Here is a 26,023-nt window from a genome sequence, read left to right as displayed (position 1 = left end):
CACACACTCTGTCTCTGTCTCTCTCAAAATAAATAAAAACTTAAAAAAAAAAAAATACCAGTAGAGCCTGACTGTCCTGCCATGAGCAGTTTATATATCCTTATATATCCATCCTTCTTTCCTTTTTCTTTAACGATACTGAATAAAGGACACAAACTCTACTTGTCCCTTCGATAAGAATTTTGAAGTTTGGTTGAAATATTTTGCATGAGTTGACACAACAGTGGCTTGGTGGCATGTACATTAGAAATAACCTCTAACCAAGTTAAATGCTGATAATTAATTCTTTTGTTATCTTTACAGGAATAGTTCTCCAATATTATTTTGATTGATTACTAATTTTTTTGATCATCCTGGACTGAGAAATTTAAATATGGAAAGCCCTGTAGTACCTGCTGGACCTAATTTGCAATTGAAAATATAGTCATTGTTCACACAAATAGTGGCCGTATTCTCATTTAGAGGCCAAGAAGCTGTTCCGTTATCCCTCTATTAATCTGTTTATTACTATGGAACTGGAAGGCTCTCCTGGTGTGCTGAGCAGGTCATGTATTCTCTAATGATTTTCTCTTTGAAGCTTTTGACTTAGTGTTTTATCTGGAAGAATAAAAATATTTTTGATGTCCGTAAATTTCAAACTGACAATTTAGGGATGTAAACAAGAATCCTCACTAAAAGTATTCTATAAGTGAAATGTAACAAATAGATAAAATTTAAAAAGACATCCACTCTATTAATTTTTCTCATCACAAATAGTCTTTGAGGAGTATATTTTCCATAGGGCTGTATTTGTGTGTGTGTGTGTGTGTGTGTGTGTGTGTGTGTGTGTGTGTCTTTAAACCTAAGTAAGTAATGTGTCAGTACCAAAAATTTGTTCTCATGACCTCTAACAAAATAGAGCAAAACTAACAAGTCTAGAGGGTTGATTTAACCTTGCAAAAAATGTATATTTTTAAAACCATCATTCCTAAGAATATTCACTGTGTGTATGTCTGAAGAATGGCTGTTTAAGCAAGGAAAACCTTATAGATACAAACGGTACCTAATTTGCAAGTGAAAATATAATTGTTTATGCAGATATGAGTTCATTCTCATTTAGGGGCAGTAGGTCTGTTCAGTCCCCCCCCCACTCCCGCCACCACCACCACCAAAAAATATTAGCTCCAGACATATATAATCACTATGCAAATCTAGTCAGAATGTTTATACTGGGAACAAATGTAGCCAATTATAGAAAAATAGGTGGAGCTGTTTTAAGCATTCATTAAATCTCTCAGGGCAAGGGGGTAAATTAAACGTTATAAGGCTGCTGTAAAAATAACTATTTTAGAATTTAAATATGCTTGTATAATTTAGTGGTTGTTACCAGATTGAATTTTAACACCGAAATTTAGTTTCAAAAAAATACTCCACATGAAGCCTTGCATCTAGGGACCTATGACTGTGCCCACCACACAGTATTTAAAAATTAGGGCCTCATCATGTCCTATTTCTTGTTGAATCAAGGGTGGCCTTTGAATTTCCAAAAAGAATGCCATGGTTTGACCAATCTTGAATAAATATAGTAGTGGGTTAAAACCCCTGTAGGTGAACCCCTGTTAGCATCATCCACGGGGTAAAAAAAGCATGGTCCCTCCCATCCATTAAATGATCTATATGATCACAGCCAAGAAGGTAGTTTTCTATAACCTATCTTCTCACTTTCAATGATGTGTTTTGGAAAAAGAATTAAAGTAGTAGAATATGAATGCTAAAATGTCATTTGAAAAGTTAAAGCGTCAATGAGGGTCAGATTTCCATGAAGAATGACTAGCACTGCTAGCTACCTGAAAAGTAGTAATCAAAACCAGGCTTATGAGAGAGGATGGAAAAGATACAGTTGTGTGTCAGACGCTGCGCTGGGTGGGTGCCTTAGTGGCAGAGTGGATGGTAGCCTTCGGCTGTGTGATCTGAAGAACCCCAGATTCCTCCTAGTCAAAAAACAACTAAATTACGCACACACTCTTTTGTTCCAATCACGTTTCATTACTTTCATTACTTGGTGCTACATGTGGTCTCTGTATTTCTCTTTGAAAATGTGCATACCTGTAGAAAAGATGGCACCTTAGAGGAGGGTCACATTATGATCAGGCATATGAACATTTCCTCTGGGAGAGAAAGGTCTGTGCATGTCAGGAGGGGGAAATGTGCCAGGAAATCAGCCAAGTGGGGAGGGAGCCAACCAGACACAAGCTGGATTTCCCCTACTTTACAAAGTTGCTATGCAGTCAATTAGAGAGAGGCCCAACTCTGAATTACTACACTCAGGTGAAGAGTGGGAAAGGTGGAGAGTTGTTATGTATGTCCTTGTCCCAAAGTAGGCCTGGCATTTTTTTTCAAAGTAAGAGAGGCTTGCAGCTCGGCTAAGAAGTATTAAGGTGAAGAAAGGTCAGCAGGTTAGAGAGGCCGGTGCAACAGGGCTTGTTAGGAGTAATCAAAGACCTACTTAGGGAAGCAGCAGGAAGCGAAGAGGTGGGATTTCCACCAGTTATAGGGGCCAGCTGGCTAGAAAGAAGTTGGCTTCATTCTGAAAAGGTTTAAAATCCAGTTTAAAATGCTGATCAGAAAAATCCCACAACAAGCAGTTTGATCTTTTTTTTCTCTTTCTCACATACAGGACAAAATGACTGCGACTAAATAGTTCAGCATTATTAGGGCACCAGTCAGTAGAGCATACAACTCTTGACCTCAGGAGTTGTAAGTTCGAGCCCCACGTTGGGTGTAGAGATTACTTAAAAATAAAATCGGAAACAATAGTTCATTATTTCTAAGGAGTTAATATGTAGACAGATAACTTTGATAAGTGTTTTTTTTTTTGTTTTGTCTCACCTCTTTTCTTTCTTCCTTTCTGTGTTTCATAACACACACCCCAGTCTCTACCATGACATCAGTGGTTTGTATTTTCTTCCTCTTCTGCACAGATTGATCTCCCTGGGGAAGACAAGGACAATGTAGACTGACCAAATTGTCAGGAGTTGTTGTTCTGGGCTGTAAAGACGGAAGCCACTTTGCTTTGATGCTGTTTTAATATATAGGCCAGCACTTCACACTTACCACAAAGTTTTTAGCATGAATTTTCCTTTTTGAATGATTTCACACTAGTCTATGTTACAGCGTTCTGTCACATTAATATGTTTACCTCTTTTGAAAACATATTTCCTCCAGAAACAGTAAACACTAATTAGTTGTCTAAAGAGAAGGGAAAACAGAACAGCCCTTATTGAAGATAAAAGTATGATTAAGATATTGAAAAAACAGGGGTACCTGGCTCAGTCGGTTAAGTGACCCACTCTTGATTTCGGCTCAGGTCATGATCTCAAAGTTTGTGAGTTTGAGCTCTGCATCAGGCTCTGCACTGTCAGTGCAGGACCTGCTTGGGATTCTCTATCTCCTCTCTCTCTCTCTCTCTCTCTCTCTCTGTCTCTCTCTCTCTCTCTCAAAAATAAATATTTTTTTAAAAGGAGATAAAATATTTTTTAATGTACTGAAAAAACAATTTGTTAATGTTTATTTTTGAGGGAGAGAGAGAGCGTGCGAGTGGGGGAAGTGCAGAGAGAGAGAGAGAGAGAGACAGAATCTGAAGCAGGCTCCCTGCTCTGAGCTGTCAGCACAGAGCCCCAATGCAGAGCTCGAACCCATGAGCCATGAGATCATGACCTGAGCCAAAGTCAGATGCTTAACCAAGTAAGCCACCCAGGCACCACAGAAAAAAAACAATTTAATGGGTGAAAATCATCAGGGACATCAAACAGGTTACTAGCAAAAGTACATCTTTATGCATAGTTAGCCTTGCTATTGGGGGTCTCATGTGGGGTGGGCATGGTGGTGAAGTTGGGCAGGAATAGAAAGTTTTGAAAGAGAGACCTTACATGACCAGGTTTGTGACTTTAAAAAGTAAGGTTTAGTTCACCTGAGAATAAACTGAAGGCAGAGAGGTTTAAGAATGTATTTTGATGATCCAGGTAAAAGATGACAGAGACCATGAAGAGGGAAGAGGAAGAGAAGGGCCAAGAGATATTTGGGGATCAGAATCGCCAGGATTTGGCTTCCTAGCCACTATGACAACATCCCTAGCACCTGTGTAAACTTGGCTATGCCTGAGCTCCCACAGATTTCTAAACCAATCCTGTTGAACAAGAAGGATGCATTCTAAGACCAGTGAATATTACCTAGTTTATGGTACCCCAGTGGGTTAACCCTCCTGTCACCCCATGTTGCTAGCAGAAAAATGAGAAACAGTTTGCCACTTATGATATATTAGAATTTGTTTGGACGTGGTTCTTTACCTATATCAGAAGAGTACAATAATAGTTTGAGTCCTAGAATTAGACCTGCCCACTTGGCTGAAGCAGAAGTAGGGGAGAACATTTTGCCCACCGGGTTAAAACGACCGGTTCGAGTTCAGGCAAGATACCATAAAACAAGAAAATACTGAACAGAGACTAAATATACAAATTTCAGTCACCTGGGTGGCTCAGTCAGCTAAGCATCCAGCTCTTGATTTGGCCTCAGGTCATGTCACAGTTCACAAGTTCAAGTCCCGTGTCAGGCTCTTCACTCACAGCATGGAGCCTGCTTGGGATTCTGTCTAACCTCTCTCTCTGGCCTTCCCCCACTTATTCTCTGTCTCTCTCTCTCAAAATAAATAAAAATAAACTTTTTTTAAAAACTTAAAAAAAGACTATATGAATTATGAGAATTGAAATCTTCAAAGACTGAGAAAAGAAGATAGGGAAGCTTGAAGAAAGCAAGAGTTCAATTAAAGGAAATAGATCGTATTGTCTGTTTTAGATTCGGAGCAGAGGTAACTAAATATTAAACCACAAAATAATGACACGAGGGCTGCCCAAATGTTTACTATCTCAAGTCAGCAACTTGGAGAGCTGCTGATCCTACGGGTATAAATGTCATTTAGCCTTATGCACGAGAAGGAGGAAGATGCCAGGAACTTGATGACATCTACATGCTAAATTTCATCCTCATCAGTGGGTCTGATTACCCATTAATTCAGTCATTAAACAAATACTTACTGACTGGTCACCCAAAGTGCCCAAATACTACTGGTTTTGTGATACAAGACTGAGAAAGAAATACTGCCTACCCTCACCAAGAGATAGGAGTTAGCAAGCACAGGGATAGACAGAGAGAATGGTTGGGTTCTAGCCTTAGCATAGAACTCAACAACATCCCTTTCAGAGGAGAGGATAAGAGCAAGGCCTGCGCCCTAATCAAAGCCTACACCCTCAGTGTTATTCCTCAACAGGGACAGCATCCTTAGAGCTGCTTCAATTACAGATGTCTGGCACTTGAAGGCAGTCAGAATGATCTGGTAAACGGAAACCCTTGAGATTCTTGTCCATCTCTGGCTCTGAGCTGGGCTATTTATATCCCTGGACTCGAGTCCAGATTCCCAGATGCAACGGAGACTGTGGACACGTAGGATAGTATGTAGGACACAATTGCTATATTCACACTCACTCTTGAAAGCCATCTCCTGTACCACTCTTAGCCACTGAAGAGTGTAAATAGAAAACACTGTGCAATGGGAAAATTGATAAATTACAATACTTGTTTGTAGAGAGTGGACTACATCCGAGGACTATGGAATAAAAATAAAACTTTTTATTTTGAAGAAAAGATACACATTACAAACAAGTCTCATTAGATTGCTGTTGTCGTTTTTACCTATATTTGGGGTGGGAAGTAGAGGGAAGAGCGGATCCAGGATAATCTTCAGTCTCTTGCAGCTAGAGACCATGAGAAAAATACCCTTTTGAAGATCATTTGTTTCCCATGGTTGGCGGTAACAAGTGTTTATAAAGAGTGTATATTTTTTAATAACTATTAAAAATAGCTATTCTCTCACTATAATGTACCATCCTCAGATAATAACAAGTATTGATGAGGATGTGGAGGATTGGAACCCTCACACATTGCTAGTAGGGATGTACAATGATGCAATCTCTTTGGACAGCACTTTGGCAATTCCTATAACGGTTACACAAAGAGTTTCCATATGACCAAGCTGTTCTACACGTAGGTATATACCAAGAGGAATGAAAACATGTTCAAGCAAAATGTCCATAGTAGCATTATTTCTAATAGCCAAAAAGTCCAAATAGCCCACAGGTCCATCAGCTAATGAATGGGTAAACATAGTGTGGTATATTCATACAATAGAATATTATTTGGCAATAAAAAATGAATGTGGGGTGCCTGGGTGGCTCAGTCAGTTGGGCGTCCAACTTCGGCTCAGGTCATCATCTCACGGTTCGTGGGTTCAAGCCCCTCATTGGGCTCTGTGCTGACAGCTTGGAGCCTCGATCCTGCTTCAGATTCTGTCTCCCTTTCTCTCTGCCCCTCCCCCAGCTTGCACTCTGTCTCTCTCCCTCTCTCTCAAAAATAAATAAACGTTAAATTAAAACAAAATGAATGAGGTCTGATTTGATGCATGCTATCACATGGATAAAACCTTGAAAATACTATGTTTTGTGAAAGAAGCCAATCTCAAAAGACCCTATGTGTGTGATTCCATTTATATGAAATGTCCAGAACAAATATATACAGATAGAAAGTAGATTACTGGATACCACAGGCTGGAAAATTTGGGAGGATGAGTGACTGCCACGGGGTCCCAGGTTTCTTTTGGGGATGATGAAAATGTTCTAAAATGGATTATGGTAATAACTGCATAACTGTGAATGTACTAAAAACCATTGAAGTGTACACTTTAATTGGGTAAATTGTATGAATTGTATCTCGTTGAAGCTGCTTTAAAAAAAAAACAAAACCCAGTTTCAACATCTTGGCATCTTTGACTCCTGCTTGGTTCAGCAACAGCTCTTTGCAGCGGTCTTTTAGGGAAAGCAATGTGTGAATTTCTGGTGTCTTAAGCAAGTCCTCTACTGTAAGGCTCTTTTCCTAGAGTTCATTAGGAATTATTGCTTAACTAAGCCTGGCATTGTAATCCAATAGCTTCTCAGTAGGAATGCACCATCTGTGCTGTTCTTTAGATGAGTCTATTCTAACAGAACACTTTATATTTCCAAACACATTGATTTAATGTACATAGCACTACAGTGTTAGACTTAGAGGATGAGCTTTTAAATTTTTTAAAATATTTTATCAACCGTGTACTTTAGATCAGAGCCAGTGTATTTTGTGTTTATTGAGCAGTCTCAGTTCAGTGGGCATTAATATGGAATGGTTTTAATTTTCTCCCATCACTGCCTTAGGCCTTATTTTGTTGATCTTGCTTTTCTATTCCTTAATAATATTTAGCAGATCTCATATCATCCAGGTCACTTTCAGTTAGCCAGTCTGGTCCATTTTTAAACTCCGACCTCATACCTGATTTAAATCTAATTTCTTCCTCCACTCCCATCAGGGTGGATGGAACATGGTCTGCCTCTCAGATACCACCTTCTCCTCCCTTTTCAAGGCCTAACTCCTAAGCATATGGAGGCTAGGTAATGAATGAAGACAGTGTCCCTTTACCTAATTTCCTGTGGTTATTATCTTCACTGCTTCTTGGCAAGCACCATCTTGCCATCCATGCCTGACAGGTGACAGGTGACAGGTGTCAAAATGCTGCCTGTCATGGGTAGTTGGGAGAGCTCACTGCCCGATTCCCTGATGTGGAAGACCCAGCCCTGGCTCAGCCTCTTACTAACCCCTTCTCCTGTGGTGTCCTGCTAAATATTTAACAACGGGCTAGGGGTGGGAGTGGGGTGGTGTACATAAGTTTATTACATATTTTACTGATGTAAAGAATGTGTAGTACACAACTTACAAGTAATTAAATATACAATACTCATTAATGTAAATTCCATGTAGTCAGTAGACTCTCCCAGCAGTGAGTCAGTGATTTTTTTCCATCCTGTGGTTGCAGCTGACAAATGAGTGGAATTCTAACATGAACGGATGATATTTTCATTTAAGAACTAAGACAAAGTGGGATGCCTAGGTGGCTCAGTCGGTTAGGCATCCGACTTCAGCTCAGGTTATGATCTCATGGTTCGTGGGTTCGAGCCCTGCGTCGGGCTCTGTGCTGACAGCTCAGAGCCTGGAGCCTGTTTTGGATTCTGGGTCTCCCTCTATCTCTGTTCCTCCCCTACTCACACTCTATCTCTCTCAAAAATAAATAAACATTAAAAAAATTTTTTTTAAAAACTAAGACCAAAGTGAAATAAAGAAGGATTTTGGAATTTCACTTATTAGTGTCATGAGCAACTCCTTTGCTGAATTGAGATAATAGGTTCAATGCTGGAAGAATATATCCTCCAGTTTTTATGCTTTTAACAATGTAAGGACTCTAGACATAACTACACTTTTAGGTTTAATCTGTATTATTTGCATTTTTTCCATCGCTTTCTTAGCTCCAGACAATCAATAAAACAATAAACCAAGTCCTAATTTGTAGCATTTGCCAATTCAGGCTACATGCATGACCTTATTGGATGCATAATTGGGGCAAGATGCATGGCAGCACATTGTTTTTTTCCACCATACAGATGGAGTAGGCATAAAAAAAATTTTATGAGGATAGTAATCATAGCAGTAAAATAATTAAGAAATGATGAGTTTTAAGGATTCCCCTTGTTTGTAAATAATGTATTTAATTGTAATGTTAATTTTTAATAATGGTGGTGTTTAAAATTCCTAAAAATTTAAAAATTGGCTGGCAAGCTGGTTCCAGAATACCACTGCCCCTCTCATAGCATTCTCTTAAGAGCCTCTTAGCTACTATGGTCCCCTCTTTTGGGGAGCTGCCTTCTTGATAGGACACTCATGAGCTAGCAGAGACAGTACAGACCATTTCCTTGGTGCTCCCTCTTGCTACTCAGTCAAGGGGCAAATCCCGGGCCGGGGATCACACTCCAGTCTGCTTCTTACAGGCACCCCAGTCTTTACTGTTGGGTGTCTTGGTACCCTCTTCACCTGGCTTTGAGAGGGAAAAGTCATCCTCTCCCCATTTTTGTGGTGGTGGAAGAAGGGAGACAGGGAAGTTCCACACTCCCAAGATAATAGCTCCGTACTCCCACAAAACTTCTTTCTCTCCTTTCCCGTATTTTATGACGGGACTGGGGCTGTCCAAGCCAGCTCATCTTCTCTTAATAAGTCTTATGGAAGGTACTCATGGTTTCTTTAGAATTTGAGATACTCAGTACCTTTTACCATCACTGGTTATTAATTCGGAAGTAACAGCGTATCTTGCTAGACTTGTATGCAGTTCTATTTAGCATTCTCAAATTTAAATCTAGTTTAGGTTATGGATAATATTCACCATTTGGTTTAAATCAAATGTATCTTCTCAGGGTATTTAACCATCTTTCTGGTTTGGGCTAGGCCTATAATTAGTAGTCTTGTTTCCCCACATTCCAAAATACAAAAACCTTAACTCTGTCCTACTCACTTGATTTAATTAGCAGATCCAGAGGAATATCTCAGATATTCCTAAATCTTGATAACATTCTTCAAAAGAAACAGAAGATTCCTATACCCGTGGGTGAAATTGCTTTAAATGCTCCGAATCTTAACCTCATCAAGATTAGGGTTCTTTAAGTAAAATTTTAGTGAAGAAAAAAAATGGGAAAGGGTAAGAACTTACCCTACCAGATATCAAAACACACTATAAAACTATAGTGAGAAAAGCAGGATGAACAAATAAATCAAAAGACAAATTAATCTATTGAAAGAACATCAAGTACAGAATCAAATCCAGATATGTATAGGAATCTTAGGAATGATAAAGCTAGCGTTGCACATAAAAGTTACTATATGTAAATAGAGGGGGATATTTCTAAAATACTGGAGTGAACGAAGGGGGCCTTTATAAATAAGCATGACATGAAACTGGAAAATATTAAGGAAAAATAGACTTATTAAAAAATTTAAACTTATGTATGGCACGGGGCATCATAAATTAGGTGAAATGGCAAATGATACACTGAGAGAAAATATTTTCTCCACACATAATAGATAAATAGTGTTATTGTTAGAGGTGCACTGAATTTATTTTGGCTGAATACTGAAAAGCCAGTGTTAAAATCAATGAACAGCCTAAGGCAAGGCTGAATATTCCCATCGTAAAATGATCCTCTGAGATACAGCAGTAAATCTGAAATTTTAAGAATTTAAGTAATATTATAATTTCATTATTAAAAATTCAGTATGTTTTTAAAGTTTGTCATTATGATGTACCAATGTAATTTCTCAGCACTGCCAGCTACTAGATGGCTCCTGTGCATATTTGCAATACTTAAATAGATGTTTTCATTTAATGAAAAGCATGAATTGGGAGGAGAGGTTATTTATGCCAGTGTAGGTTACTGGTAGATTTTGCTCTGAGGTCGGTAAGCTTCCTTTTCCTCTAATAGTTACAGAAAGGTAAAGACTCGCCTTCTCAACGCCCAGACCCTGAGGATCTGGCTGATGGTGGGGGCACAGGGTCTTTGAAGTGCTCCCGTGAGCAGAAGCTCTGTGCGGTGCTGAAAGAAATCACTTTCTGAATATTGACGAAGCAAACATAAGGTTTTTTCCCCTCGCATTTTAATTTCTCATATTTCTACATGCTTGCTGCTTCCCACAGTCACTGGATGTGCTGCCTTCCCTGCCAGCAGCCGCTGGTCTTTCCCAAGTCCTTTCCTGTCAGTGCCGGTGTTTAACAGCAGACAGTGCTACCAACCATTTTGTTCCAGCAGCCTCTTCACATGTGGTAGCTGCTCTTCTGTCTCACTTGGAACATTTGTTTGAATACCTGAGGAGGCAGGTCCAAATTACTCCCCTGCATGTCACAGTGTTTGTCTTTGGCTGAAAGAGATTTTCCGTCCAAAGTGACCCTCGTATCGCTTACCAATACTTTTAAAGCAACTGTTCACATAGTAGCATTGAGTACGAATGATGGTGTTGTGCTTATTAAAGATGATGGTAACTTATATGATCTGTGAGCTCCGCAAGTTCGGTAAAGCTAGAAATGGCGTCAAAGGAGGCATCTGTCTGTTCGGTCTTCCAAACACTAATGCAGATTTTGGCTAAATACTGAGGCCCAAGCTAAACTTCAGTGCATGCCTGATATTTGTAATGCATAAAGTGCTCCTTCATATTGGTAAGAAAAAATGGACAAAGGCAAACAACTCACAGAGAAAGAAATATAAATAGTGAACAAAACTGAGCAAATGTGAAACCTTAGGCATCAAGTTAAAGGCCGTTACAACAATAACAGGCTTTGTTAGCTTAACAAAAAAAAATTACAAAGATAGGTAATGCAGTGTTGCTGAGAATGCCTAGAAACAAGGTAAGTTCCTTGTAGTGAAGGCAGTTCTCAGCAGTATTCCCCAAAAGTTTGAGATGTGTACTCTCTTGTCCAGCACTGTTACTTAACAGGAATCTCCCCTCCAGAAGTACTTCCAGCCATGTGCTCAGAGATTTATACAAAACTGTAATACTAGTTGTTATAACAAAACATCAGATCAAATTTAAGTGTGCATCTGTAGAGGAACGGAGAATTGAATGCTGAAGAACCATGAAGGAATGCCCTACAATTATTAGAAATAATGAGCTAGGTGTATTCGTACTGCCATATAAATGCAAGCACAGTGTATTGTTACAGAGGAAAATGCAAGTTGCAGAATGTTTTTATGTGATTCCCATTTGATGTAAACATAAATTTAAAAAAGTATGGAGGGATGAGTTTCGAACCATTAACAGTGGTTACCTTGAGATGGAAGGAGTATAGGGATGGAGGAAATAGAGGGAAGAAGGTAATGTTTTTGATATCATACGTACTTCTTTGTTACTTGAGTTTATTATAATGAGAATCTATTACTTATTCATTTTATATAAGACTTAAATAAAACTAGGTTAGACCGAACCACAGAAGAAAGATTCCATGAAAGACACAAAAATGAGCTACTTGACATCATTTCAAGGCAGACATACAGAAAGCCTCCAATGACTTGATGGGAGCTAAAAGAATCATATTATCACAGGTATTATGAAACGGCTGGCAAGGCAGTCGTTTATAACCTTGAAGAATCGAAGAAATGGCGAAGTGCAAAGCACAGATTTCAATAATAAAATAATTAAGTTAAAAAAAACAGAAAAGTGAAAGAAAGCTGTCACAGTCACCATCAGGTCCCCTTCTCTGACTTGCCGATAATTCACATCTAGAGAAGAAACGTCTGTGATGAACCAACTTATGATGGTACTACCACACAGGGATACCTGCCATATGGAGTGATATGGTTGCTATTTTGTGTGTGCTTCTTAATTATTGTCTCATGTGTTTCTGTCCATACTTATATTCACTCAGTAAACAGACTTAGCAAGAGGGAAGCGGAGTGACAGGCAGAGCCCCATGAGGCAGGATTTTGTTTAGCTCTAGCTCTCCAGTACCCAGTACAGAGTAGGGACTCAATAAATATTTGTCGAATGAATGCATAGGTTCTAGTCCAGGGGGGAATACAGATTAGTAAACAGCCAACTAAAAGACAGTATTCTCCGTGCAGTAATAGGGATGGGAACACTCAAAACAGAAATGGGACGACTAAGACTGCAAGAAAGCTCCTAGAAGACATCCCCAAGGATGCTATGCTTGAGCTAAATGTTGAGAATGAATAGAAGCTTTCTAGGCAAAGGAGATGGCAGAAGCAAAAGTTCAGACTTACGGAAGAGCAGGGCTTATTGAAGAAGCTGCAAGCTGTTTTTTCTGGCTTCAATGAAGCATGAGCAGAGGAGGCTAGAAAGACTAGGTCTAGATCAAAGATCTTGGGAGGCCTACTAAGGACTTTTAGATTTTATCTGAAGAGAATGTCTTCACTAAGACAATCAGATTTAGATTTTAAAATTTATTTTTATTTTATTTTGAGAGAGAGAGAGAGAGAGAGAGAGTATGGGGGAGGAGCATAGAGGGAGAGAGAGAATTCCAAGCAGGCTCCACACTCAGCACAGAGCCCAACGTGGGACTTGATCCCACAACCATGAGATCATGACCTGAGCAGAAATCAAGAGTCCAATGCTTAACCAACTGAGCCGCCCAGGCACCCCAACAGATTTATATTTTAAAAGATGCACAAGAACACTTAGTTGCCAGTCTTTATTTTGAAAGTAATAGCAATTTTGTATGTGCATTACAAGAATTAATTCATTTAATTCTTATAACAATCTATGGAGTCGTTACTGTTATTGTCTCCATTTTGTAGTTGAGGAAACTGAGGCACAGAGAAGTTAAGTAATTCGCCCAAGGTGACTCGGTTTTTGGTGGAACTGATATATAAACCCAAGCAGTCTGTATCCAAAGCCCATGCCTTTTTCCTATATTCTGTACTACTTTTGTTTGTGTTTTTTAAGAACATATTTGTTTTCTTAAGAAAAGGGAATCAAAATTTTTTTCCATGTAATTTTTCCCGTATCGCCTACCAACCAAGATAGAATGTTCTTTGACCTTGCAAATAGAATCATTCAGCAGTTTAGTAGTCTGCCTGTCTTTTCCAGTCCCCTCTTACCATACAGCTGCTTCTTTATCTCCTTTAGTCTTGCTTCTTGTCTCCCTCCCCTCCCTTTCTGGATAAGCTTTAACCCATTTGGCTTCCAGGGTACCCAGTGTAGCCCCAGCCAAGAGAGAGAGGCCAGCTGGGCGATGAAGTTACAGGAGTTGTCTGAGACTTCACCTTCCAGAATCAAAGGTGCGCAGATCACAGATCTCAACAAAATGGGAGAGGGGGCAGAGTACTCAATATGATCACCTTTCACTCACTTGTAAATAATCATGATGGCTGTTCAGTCAACAAGCATTTAGTGAATAGCTTCTCTTTGCGCCTGAAACTGTGTTGGGAGGCAGAGGTGAGACCAGGAGGTAGAGCTGGGAGAAGAGGAAGTTGTACTGCCCCTTGCCAATCAATGGTCTTTCAGTCTTGCACTTTCATTCAGGCTAGTATTTCATAACTAGTATTGTGTCAACAAAAGTGATGGCATTTTTCTTAAACAGACGAGATGGTGTGGTTTAGAGGTCTAGTTAATGAAGAGCATTATAAACCAACTCTCACCCCCATTATTTTCCATTGACCCCACCCTGTAAATCCTGTTCCTCAGCCTCAGGGAACCTCTAATAGATGCATCAATGGTATTTGGGAGAATTAAGTGCTTAAAATCATCCAGCCCTGTGCTGTAAGCATAAACATGCTCCTCTTCTCAAAAATTCAAATTTTTGCTGTGAACAAGGCAAAAAGTGTAGAAGACTTAAACTTTCATTTACTTATCCACTGATAAATTTTGTGGATCTTCTTTAGTAAGAGGAGGAAGACCAATAGAGGATAATATCAAAGACGGATGAAGATTTGGGAAAGTAGTAACAATGTAGAAACCTAAAGTGATGGGAATTTTTCTTCTTTTTTAGAAAGAAATTGTTAGAGAAACAAGTAATGCATGTTTGGAAACTGTTATTACGTCCCTGACATATCTGTATCCATGAAATATGAAACCTATGTAAGGAGATTTGTTTTTACTTAGGATCGTAATTATAAATACACTACAAAGAGTGGGTCTCATTCCATTAAATTCTCTGTGATAGTCATTTGCTGCTTATATATTGCATAGTTTTGACTCACTAACCTACAATCTTAATTTTCTTCTATTCACCAAAAACATTTTAACATTGAGAACTACGTGGTTAACAACACTCGATGTTTAAATTCCCTCGTTTTATACCTTTATGTTATTCCTTCATTTGTACATTAAACAAATTTCAGATTTGCATAAATTTGTGAAAGTGTATGCACAGTAATGTTCCTCACAGCATTGTTTATAAAAGCAAAAATTGAAAAGAGCCCAAATGTCTCTAGACCAGAAGTTGGCTATTCAGGTAAATGTTAAAAATGATGAAATCAATTTGTGATTATTGACATAAAAACTTATTTACCATATCATGATTTTTTAAGATGATAAAAGCAGTCTCTACATTAATCTTTTTTAATTGTGTGTTTAGAGAAGAAGTTCAGGAAGATCTATGAATGTTAACAATACTTCTTTCTGAGTAAATTTGGAGATGGTCTTCACTTACAACTTCCTGTCATATGTATTGTTGGAGGTGGTTTTTATTATTAATTATTGCTTTTACAGTTAGCATGTATAATATGAAAAAATAGCCTTTTTAAAATCAGACTTGAAAAGGTAAAAGGATCTCTGAAAGAAATGTAATGTTAAATTGTTTAAGCATACAATGAAATTTTGCACAATGCATGTTAATTTTACCAGTTCTCCGCCTTATGAGATTTTCCTTTCTTCCCCTACTAAAATAGTATTAACACTTGATATAAAACCTTTCCCTCCCACAGCTTCCTGTTCCCTATCCTTCATCTGTCCCCTTCTTCTTCCTTTGAGCTGCAATGACAGACCTATCTTGTTCCCGGATGCCCACACTGTGAGGATATGATTTGAGGCAGAACATTAACATCACTGGTCATTCTGACATTAAACCTGTCCTTTACCGTGACCATTGAGTTAGGAAGCACAGATGGGTCTTTAGTGCATTTCACTAATGGACATTCTGTTCAATTAAACACCTGTCTTCAGTGACGTAGATCTCAGCTCTTAAGAATACCTATGTTTTCACTAAGGTTTTGCATTCTAGACTGAGACATTAGAGCAAGATGATTTTTTTTGTGTGACTCAGACTGATCTTCGTCCCTTTAGACTCTAAAGTCATTACTTAATCTGAACTGCAAGACTGCATTTTTTTTTTTACAGTATCTTAGCCAGTTTCCAAGCATTTGGTATTCCTAGTTTTCATCTTCTTGAACCTGGTTGGTTTAGGCAGTGGTTTCAGTTATAGGATTTGGGCAAGTGAAGAGAGGCAGAAATTCTGAACAAACCCAAATAGTGGGTAGTCTATGAATTTGTTTGTGATATAAGTGAGCATAAGACACTGGCCTCTGCCTAGAATAATCATAACAAGCTGAGCGCAAATCCAAGAAAACATAAGCAAGGTTGTAAGCAGTGTCTTGTCGAGAAGGTTTTCAAAAGCTTCAGCAGCAGCACCCTAACCAGATCATTAAAAGGTGGTGTTTCTCTTGGACCTCTAATATTAAGAAGCTATAACCATGAATGTCTTACTAGGCTAGAGTCTCAGAATCTTCCCCAGTTATCAGTTGTGTTAGAGCATGGGCACACTTCCTTACTCTTTTCTTGTCTTTAACAGAGTGTTTGCTAATTTTTCTCCTGTTCCTTTTGGTTCTTTCTTATCCACTTGCTCTAATACACCCAAATTCTCAACACCAAAAGTAGAGGAAATAAAAATCAGACGAGAATGGAGGAAAAGGGGGTGCATTCTGGGGTCCCCAGAAACCTAAATTACTTTTTTTTAATTGCTCTGATTTTTGGGGGTCCTGTCTGGGTGGAGAGCAGGCTCCCGAGCAGTGTGTAGTGAAGTGTGGGGGCTCCGGGCCCAGAGCCTGGCACCTCCACTTACTCCGTCTGGAGCAAGTGACTTACCCTCCTGTGTTTCACTTTCCTGGTGTGTCAGCTCCTCCGAGTTTTATGGAATTAGTATGTTTGTGTTAGGACGTGGTGTATCTGAGTATTAGCTATTATTTAATATCTACCAGTATTTTTGTAATAAAGAGCTATATGGATTTTGACATTCCCCAGTTTGGAGGGAGAGGTAGACCAGCTTCCCCTGTGTCAGTGGGTCTCACTCGGGGCTGCTGCTTGATTGTGTTTGGCTGAGGCTCTTGAAGGCTCCCTCAGTGCAGGCCACCAGGGGGGCTAAGCCTCTGGGTGGAGGACTTAGCCAGGCCATCGCAACCACTTCCCAAAGAGTTCTCAGTGAAGAGTCTATCTGAAAACGAGGGGAGGAGGATGGGAGACGTGCGGTGGGCACAGGGAGAGAGAATGAGACCTGTCAGGAAACATGACAGGAGCCATCAGTAAAGGCACAAGCAGACGACTCTTTGGGCAACTGGTGTGAGATGTGATCTATCTCTGGCAGGGCATTTACAGGTCTTGCTAAAGCAACGTGGTTCCAGGGTAGAGAGCCGCTTTCTACCACCTCCCCGTCTGCTCCTTGAACGAGGGCTAGCTTTCCAGACACTCCTTGTCCCCAGCTCTGAAAGAGGAGGTGCTGCTTCTGTTTACTGACTCCCGGCTCTGCTTCCCTTCCAGCTGACCCTCTGGTGGGCAGCATCGCCACACAGTACATGACCAACAGAGCAGAGCACGACCGGATGGCCAGACAGTGGACCAAGCGGTATGCCACATAGGGGCCTGCTGGCTGCTGCCCCCGCCGGACCTGTGCAAGCACATTCACCAAGTGCATCAATAGCCCTACCCACCCCTCCGGACCTCGGTTCTGATCTTCTTATTTTTATTACATTTTGAACCTTTTTCTGATGATGTGTCATCCATCCCCCATCCTTTGTCCCTTCCTCCTCTTCCTCCTCTTCCCTCTCTCTTCCCTCCACCCCTGCCTTCTCAATTTATTCCCTTTTTTTGATTTCTGTTAACTTGAAAGATCTGGGGGTTTTTTTTCCCACCTCAACATGGATGGGAACTTTTGTTTTCAGTGCAAACAATGTCAGATCTGTAATAGTAAGAGCTTTCTTACAAAGCTTCGTATTACTGTGTGGTTTTGTTTTTTGTTGGTGTTTGTTTTATTTTGGTTTTTTTCCTTTTATGTGATCTTTGGGAAAACACAAATTCAGAATTATATCTCATTTCTACTTAAATGTAGTGCTTAGGATTAATTTTTTGTACTGAAGTCTTTATTGGTGGGTGCATGCTACTGGGAACAAGTTTTTTGTACAAAAGCTTCAATCAGAATCACTGTGCATTACTGAGACTCTGTTTATCACTAGCCTTCTGTCTCCCACACAGAAGACTGTTGGATTGAACAAAATAATATGTATTTTGATTTACTTAAAGTGCTTGTAAATTTCTTAGGGACCTGCCACTTTTGACTGTGGATCAGTTGATGTACACTTGTATTATTAAAGCACTCAATAAATCACTGTGGCTGATAAATGCACTTCTGGTAACCCAGCGTTTGCTTTGTATCCTGGTGACCAGCATAGCCCTACGAGCAGCGAGGCTTGTCTAATTCAATTACAGATTCAAGTGTATTTTTCATCTCAGACCTCTAATATTTCTTTGTAGCTAAGTTGCTTACCATGTGGAATTTCTCCAGCTGTCAATAACCTGATGATTTTATGGTTGTTTCAGGTCACTGTCACTTTACATATTGGCCACACATTACTTTGTCATAGACCTCCTTTCTGTTACAACCTTCTTTACTTGACAATTAAAATACGGGACTCCAAAAACAGCCTTCTAGTGGAAGTCAAGTCAGACTGATCATTGTGTTTAACCACTGTTGAATTTATTTCTCTCCCTTTTTCCTCTGAAGATTGTTGTCGTGATTACCCTTGAGTTTGGGTTTTGTTTTTTCTCTATAGTTATGGTGGGAGAAGTAAACTGTGTCAGTCATGGTCAACGCATTCACTGACAAGGGTATGTATATCTGGCTTTAACCTTCAGACTATTTTAGGTATGTTTTGTTTTCTCCCATAATTTTAGTGGAAGAAATAAACTCAACTGTATCATTCATGGTCAATACATTTGTGACAAGGGTATGTCTGTCTCGCTTTGACCTTCAGACTATTTTAGGTATGCAGCTATAGAGGCAGAAGAAACTTGTGTGTGGTGCAGTTTGAAAAACATACCGATGGGGCGCCTGGGTGGCTCAGTCGGTTAAGCATCTGACTTTGGCTCAGGTCATGATCTCACAGTTTGTGAGTCCGAGCTCTGCACTGGGTGAGCCCATGCCCTGTGTTCAATGAGCACAAGCCCCACTTGGGATGAGACCCACTTCTCTCTCTCTCTCTCTCTCTCTCTGCCCCTCATAGGATTCTCTCTCCCTTTCTCTCTCTCTCTCTCTGCCCCTCACTCACTTGGGCCCTCTCTCTCAAGAAAATAAATAAAATTGAAAAATAAATAAATAAAATTTTAAAAATAAATAAAAGATTTTGAAAAAAAAGAAGAACATACTGACCTGCTGACTGAAATTCAGGGTTCTCTGTGTTACAAAGGCATATTGGAAAGTCCTGCTCTCACTAATCACAGTTATAAGCCCACCATAAAGCTTGGTCTCATTTGAGGAACATCTTTACTGCTAAATAGTGGGATTTACAAATGGAAGTCATTCACCTCTTAAATATTTCTGATTCAGATTTAAAATCTTTATTTGGAACAGATTTAAATATCTGATTCAAAAGATGCAGGTTTTTGTGGTTAAAAAGAAATCCTAAAGAAAATATTGTTTAAACATCGAAAAGGTAAGTTTTAAACCAGAGTACATAGGGTATTTTTTGTCTTTCTAATAATGATTTTACCACTCACTTTATTTGAAAACATTTTCCTACAGACCATATGTGTGAATGGGCATAGCTGTATTCCAATAAAGCTTTGTTTATCAAAATAATCAGTAGCCAAATTTGGCCCATAAGTTGTAGTTTGCCAGTCCCTGATACATAGACCAAAACAGACAGGGGTGGGGGTGTGGTGGGAGTCAGATAACTGTGTGTTTAACATCTCTTTCTTTTCTTTTTTTTTTTTTTTAATTTTAATTTATTTTTTTTTTAATTTACATCCAAGTTAGCCTATAGTGCAACAATGATTTCAGGAGTAGATTCCTTAATGCCTCTTCCGCATTTATCCCATCCCCCCTCCCACACCCCCTCCAGTAACCCTCAGTTTGTTCCCCATAATTATGAGTCTCTTATGTTTTGTCCTCCTCCCTGTTTTTATATTATTTTTGCTTCCCTTCCCTTATGTTCATCTATTTTATGTCTTAAAGTCCTCAGATGAGTGAAGTCATATGATATTTGTCTTTCTCTGACTAATTTCGCTTAGCGTAATACCCTCTAGTTCTATCCACGTAGTTGCAAATGGCAAGATTTCATTCTTTTTTATTGTAACATTTCTTTCTTTAAAATAAAATTAATTTTTTTTAGTTTTGTGGGGGGGTTTTGCTGTTGTTGGTTTTGAGAGAGAAAGTGCACACACTCAAGCAGGAAAGGGGAGAGCAGGAAGGAGAGAATCCCAAGCAGGCTTTGTCAGTGAGGAGCCTGACTCCAGACTCGACCACTCAAACCTGTGACATCATGACCTGAGCCAAAATCAATAGTTGGATGCTTAACCAACTGAGCCACCCAGGTGCCCCTAAAATAAAATTAATTTAATTAATATAATACAAGACTAATTTTTAGGAAATTACCCATAATGTGTTTTTATCTACAGATTTTCTCACCAAAGTTTTTTATATTTACTTTAATACTTTAGATTTAAAAAGTCAATCTTAAAAGCACTTAGCCCTCTTAATATGCAGTCTTATTAAACTGATTTTTATTTTGCTTTTGACTGATTAAACTAGACTTGCGATATTACAACTGACTTTTATTAAAAATCTCTAAATTCACTTTGCTTTTCTTCTTTTAAAATGTCAACTCCATTGGACATTTTTTAAATGATGTGTCCCATATATTACATGTACATCTCCTATCTGGTTGTACTTCAGATCATTTAAAAATATGTGTTATTTGGGAGCCAGAGACGATAACAGTTCTAGTAGGAATTCCTGTCACAAATCTGTATTTGCTTTCCCATGAGCCATCTTTAGATTTTATGTCAATTTGATAGGAAATCTCTAAAATTTTTTTCCCTGTGTTTATGAACTCTAAATACTTAATGACAAACAAATGTACCCTCGCCTCAACATGTGAAAGCAAGAGAAACTCCAGAGAGAGCAACAAATCCTTAGCTGAGCCTGTTAAGTCTAGACTCCAGATAACATAGTAATTTTACTGGAAATCTATAACCACAGCAGGCAATACAAGTCCAGTGTTTCTTAAAATGTTTGCAAAGTAAGATTTAAGAGTAGTTTAGCACTCGGAAAACTAAGTCGTTTCACTAATAATCATGGGAAAAGCATTTCTAAAATTCAGGTGTCATTTTGAACCTTAATCTTTAACTTTCCATGCCAGCGATTGCTAGTTGTAGTATTTCACAGATTTGTCAAATAAAATGTTGGCAGATCCTTGCGAGCCAGGACTTCTGGTCATTGAGAAAGTAGTTTGAAATGATACTTATTGATCTTAAGTATTTCAGAAGGTTGTGGCCTTAATTTGCCATAAAACTACAAATAAATTGAACAGTCTTCATCTCTTTTACAAGAATCCATTGAATGCACCAGGTGCAGAAGTAGTCAATCTTTTCTTCTTATTCTAAGATTAGAGAGTCAACCTAGAAGTTCATCCTACAATACTGGTTTGGGAATTAGGAAGAAAGGAAATATTTACTCAGAATATACTGTGCACCAGGCCGTAAATTACCTAATAATAAGACCTTAGCATAGTCCCTCAGGGTGTAGGCTGCCATGGTCTAAACATTTGTGTCTCCCCCTCCTCTGCCATACGTTAAAACCTGAATCCCAAGGTGATGGTATTAGGAGGTGAGGCCTTTGGGAAGTGATGAGGTTATAAGAGCAGAGCCCTCAATACTGGAATTAGTGCTCTTATAAAAGAGACCCCAGAGGGCTCCCTGACTCCTTTCCATCATGTGGAGACACAGTGAGAAGTCAGCAGTCTGCAACCAGGAAGAGGACCTTTGTTGGAACCCACCCATGCTGGCACCTGGATCTTGGGCTTCCATTCTCCAGGATGGTGAGAAGTAAATTTCTGTTGTTTATAAGACACCTAGTTTGTGGTGTTTTCTTACAGTAGCTTGAGTGGTCTAAGACAGTGGCCCTTGTTCATGCGCAATGAACAAGATACCAAAGTGAGATTCCCACCCAAGCATGTGATACCAGAGCCTTGCTATATACAAGACCACGTGCACCTTTCTGCAAACTCAGATCATACTACAGAAACAAATTATCGTAATTCAGTCTTAGAGTCGAGGTGCCATACAATTTCTAGGTGGTGGGGGTTTTGCCATCTTCAACAATTGGAAAAAATTTGAAGAAAATATGGACCTGGTATTACATGGGAGACCAAACAGCACTTCTAATCTTAGACGTGACCCAACTATGGAAACCTATCACTTGGAAGACCCCTGAACATCTCTGCATTTCAATACTGCAGTAAAAGGGGCCATTAATTATTCCTAACAAATTCCACAGCAATTTGTATTTTTTCTTTCTTTTGTTTCAAGTTTTTATTTAAAATTGTAGTTAGTTAACGTATTGTGTGTAATATTGGTTTCAGGAGCAGAATTTGGTGATTCATCACTTACATACGGCACCCAGTGCTCAACCCAACAAGTGCCGTCCTTAATGCCCGTCACCCATTTAGCACATCCTCCCACCCCACCTCCCTCCAGCGACCCTCAGTTTGTTCTCCGTCATTTAGAGTCTCTTATGGTTTGCTTCCCTCTCTTTTTTTTCTTCCTCCTCTTATATCTATCCATTTTGTTTCTTAAATTCCACCTAATGAATGAAACCATATGGTATTTGTTTTTCTCTGACTGATTCCACTTAGCATTATACTCTAGCTCCATCCATATCATTGCAAATGGCAAGATTCCAGTCTTTTTGATGGCCGAGTAATATTCCAGTGTGTGTGTGTGTGTGTGTGTGTGTGTGTGTGTGTGTGTGTGTGTGTACACCACATCTTCTTTATCCATACATGGCAATTTTTAAATGTCTCTATAATAAGTTGTGTGTTAAAAAGAGGTATGTCCATAGTCGATATTGACAACAGTTGTACAAAAAGCCCTACCAGAGGATCCTGACCTACCTATGCACTTTATTTCAAGGTAACTTTATAACACCATCAAGATATCCCTTCTGTACGAGGCTCTCTGGTATGTGGGGTGGAATCTCTCATGCCATAGGGGCGCACCTCGTGTCCTAAAGGAGTCCTGCAGCTATCCTCAGAGGAGATCCAGAGCAGAATATAGCATAACTATATTCTGGACCATAATTCTGTAAGTTACATCACATCTGGTATCTCTTAGAATTGACACATTCAGGGACTCAGGGGAGCCTGGCCTCTGAGGACCTGCCCTAGTAGACGTGCATTTCCCTACACCCAGACACCCCTGGGGCGCTGACTGGTTCCTTGCGCCTGGAGCATGGCCCCTCCCCTACATACCTTTCTCTCTCACATTCCACCATGTGCACTGGTAATGTGGGTTGGGGTAAAGAACTTACCCCAGTTTTGCCAGACTTGCCCTGTTTTAAAACAGAAAGTCCCATGTCTTGGAACACCCGCAGTCAAGGGCAAACCAGGGCTGTTGGTCATTCGAGCTTTTGTGCTCGTGCTAAATTTCAGCGGCAGATCTCAGGCATTACACAGGGCCAGTTTAGCCCATGGAAATGTTGGGCTTGGGGAGCAGTGTTTTCCCTGATATACAGTGGTCCTTTTAGAAGAGATGCACACTCGACAGTCTGAAGAATCTTCACCACTCTCTATGGCTCTCACACCCAACCGTCTCCACTCATTCCCTGGTGCGGAAGCATGTGAGTGATTTAAACCAACTGCAGACTTCCTTTTACATCTTCAAACATGACTTAAGGTACGTATGCCTTTCTCTGAAATAGTCTTATGCATAATACACTTTTTGAGAGGATTTTTTTTAAGTTTATTTATTTATGTTGAGAGAGCATGTACGAGCGGGGAAGGGGCAAAGAGAGGGAGAGAAAGAAAATCCCAAGCAGGCTCCACACTGTCAGCAAAGAGCCCAACGTGGGGCTCGATCCCACGAACCATGAGATCATGACCTGAGCCAAAACCTAGAGTCAGACGCTAAAAGGACTGAGCCACCCAGGCACCCCGGGTGGATTTTTTAAAAGGGAAATTCCTAAATTTTAAAAATCTTTTAATGTATCGGAGCCCCACAGGACCGTGGAGGAAATAACGTGATCATCTCTCTCTTACCTGTTTATAAATCCACATAGTCAAAGTTGGGGGCAACCCCAGCTGTTCCGGATCTCCAGGTATCAGGGCTTTCAGTTCTGGTTACAGAAAAAAAAGCCTTACCCAATCACCTTGGCATCCTTTGGGGCTGGCGTGATTCGTAATCCCACCCTCCTATCACCCCCTCCTCCCGCACAACATTGCAGTCTAATCCATCTTTTTAAAAATTGGACGGGAGGTCACAGTTCAGGATGACAATCACGTCCTGCTTTGCAGGAAATTTAGACCTCCTGAGAAATTCTGTCAGGCTATGCAACAGCAAGGTAACAGATGCTTTACAGTTGGTGCCACCGAGAAGTACCCCACCAGATTCTTCTACTTAATCTGTAGTGCAAGAACAGTACAAAGGGGCAGAGAGAGGTCATGCTCGCCTGGTACAGCCTCCCTCTGCTGAGCTTGTCTACAAGTAAGATGATAACATTCTTCATTGTTCAGTCTCCCACTCGAAACTGCTGGTGAACAAATAAATGAAGATGGCCACTACCATGAAACTGGACAGTTTTCGTCTTTGTCCTTTAGACTGACAGCTCATGACTTTATGTTCACCAAACATGTCCCAGCTGCCACAACTTAAAAATCAAAGCAGCTTGTGGACAGTTAATCAAAACCTATGATGAGAAACTCCAGAAGCTGTTATGAATCCCCAGGAGACCCCATTCGCTTTAAACAATAACGGGGGAATGATTTTAAATTCAAGCGTGATTATGCATTTTTACGTAAATGTAAAACATCTGTCCCTATTAACGAATCCCAAAATTCTTGTGTGTTCTTAGTGGTGTGTAATAAAATGCCAGGATGTACTTGTCAATCCAGATTTGAGCTGTTGGACTTTGGATGAAAGGTAATGTTCTTGTTTGGGATTTTTTTTAATAGTTGAATAAAATAGAGTAAAAAATAGGTTTAGATAAAAAATACTGCTTCCTGGGCACTGCAAAATAACATAAAGACTGTATGTACTAAACTCCATAATGTTTGCAAGCTCCTTGATTTGTTTTATGGGTTAAGAGGTCAAGAAGCAAGTTGCTAGGTCAACAGAGTCCAGGGAAATAAAAAATGAGTGCACTAGTTAAGAACAGAAATTTTGTCAGAATGGTAATATTTTTATTGATAGCAAGAGATTGAGAGTGTAGCTTCCATTTAAGGAAGATGAATAGGGAACTACAATTCTTTCTGAGACCAAGCCTATAAATTATCCCTAATACCCATTCTCTCTTTCTTCCCTTCATAAATAGAACCATCAAGTTTTGGCTGGACACATGACCACCTAACTAGGAACTAAATTCCCCAGTCTTCCTGTGATACATTCATTATAAAAAAGGGTCCCAATTCTCAATCCTTCTAGTATCCACATTTTTACAGCTTCTTCCATGAAGAAATGGAGTCTTTTTTTTTTTTTTTTTTTTTTTTTTTTTTTTTTTTTTTTTCACCGCTTAAATCAGAGCTGGCCTCATGACTTGCTTTGGCCAGTAGACTTTAGTGGAAATGATCTTATGCTAGTTTCAAGCCTGGGCCTCCAGAAGCCATGTGCACTTCCCAGCTCTCTTGGAACCCATCCATGCCCTGAGAGTAAGTCCCAGGCTAGGCTGCCAGGAGACGAGAGACCATGTGGAGACGAGCTGAGATAATCCTAGACCAGCCCATCCACCAATATCCCAGGTTGTCCAGGCAAGATCAGCAGAACCGTATACTCGGGGCTGACAGCAATTGCATCCATCAACCCAACTAAGACCAGATAGCTGCCCACCTGATCCTTCTACTTGTGAGCAATAATAAATGGTATCGATTCCAGCCACTTAGTTTTGAAGTGTTCTGTTATACAGCAGTAATTAATGCCAATGCCAAAGGAAGTGAGCAGAAGCGACAGGAGCAAATTCCAGATCTCGTCCTGTAGGAGGGAGCTGCTCACCCTCCACTGCCTCTTTGCACTTTCCGTGGTCTGGAGTGGAGGTGTGCTAGTGAGCCAGCTGTGACCATGTCAACAAGGGCCACACCCAAGAGAGTATGGAGCAGGCAACAAG

At 39.8% G+C, this 26,023-nt stretch overlaps 1 protein-coding gene across 5 annotated transcripts in view; it reads left to right on the top strand.

The window, feature by feature from the left end:
• UBE2E2 (ubiquitin conjugating enzyme E2 E2) overlaps positions 1-18,058 on the top strand; it is a 373,353-nt gene extending 355,295 nt beyond the window's left edge. For all 5 annotated transcript variants that reach the window (XM_058729760.1, XM_058729757.1, XM_058729759.1 and 2 more), the window contains one exon: positions 17,197-18,058. In XM_058729760.1, the coding sequence (XP_058585743.1) occupies positions 17,197-17,294 (98 nt within the window). In that variant the 3' untranslated portion in view covers positions 17,295-18,058. The remainder of the gene's footprint in view (positions 1-17,196) is intronic.
• Positions 18,059-26,023: the final 7,965 nt, after the last annotated feature.

Source organism: Neofelis nebulosa, chromosome 5, assembly GCF_028018385.1.
Source record: "Neofelis nebulosa isolate mNeoNeb1 chromosome 5, mNeoNeb1.pri, whole genome shotgun sequence".
Classification (NCBI taxonomy): Eukaryota; Metazoa; Chordata; class Mammalia; order Carnivora; family Felidae; genus Neofelis; species Neofelis nebulosa.
This window is presented reverse-complemented; position numbering and strand designations above follow the sequence as displayed.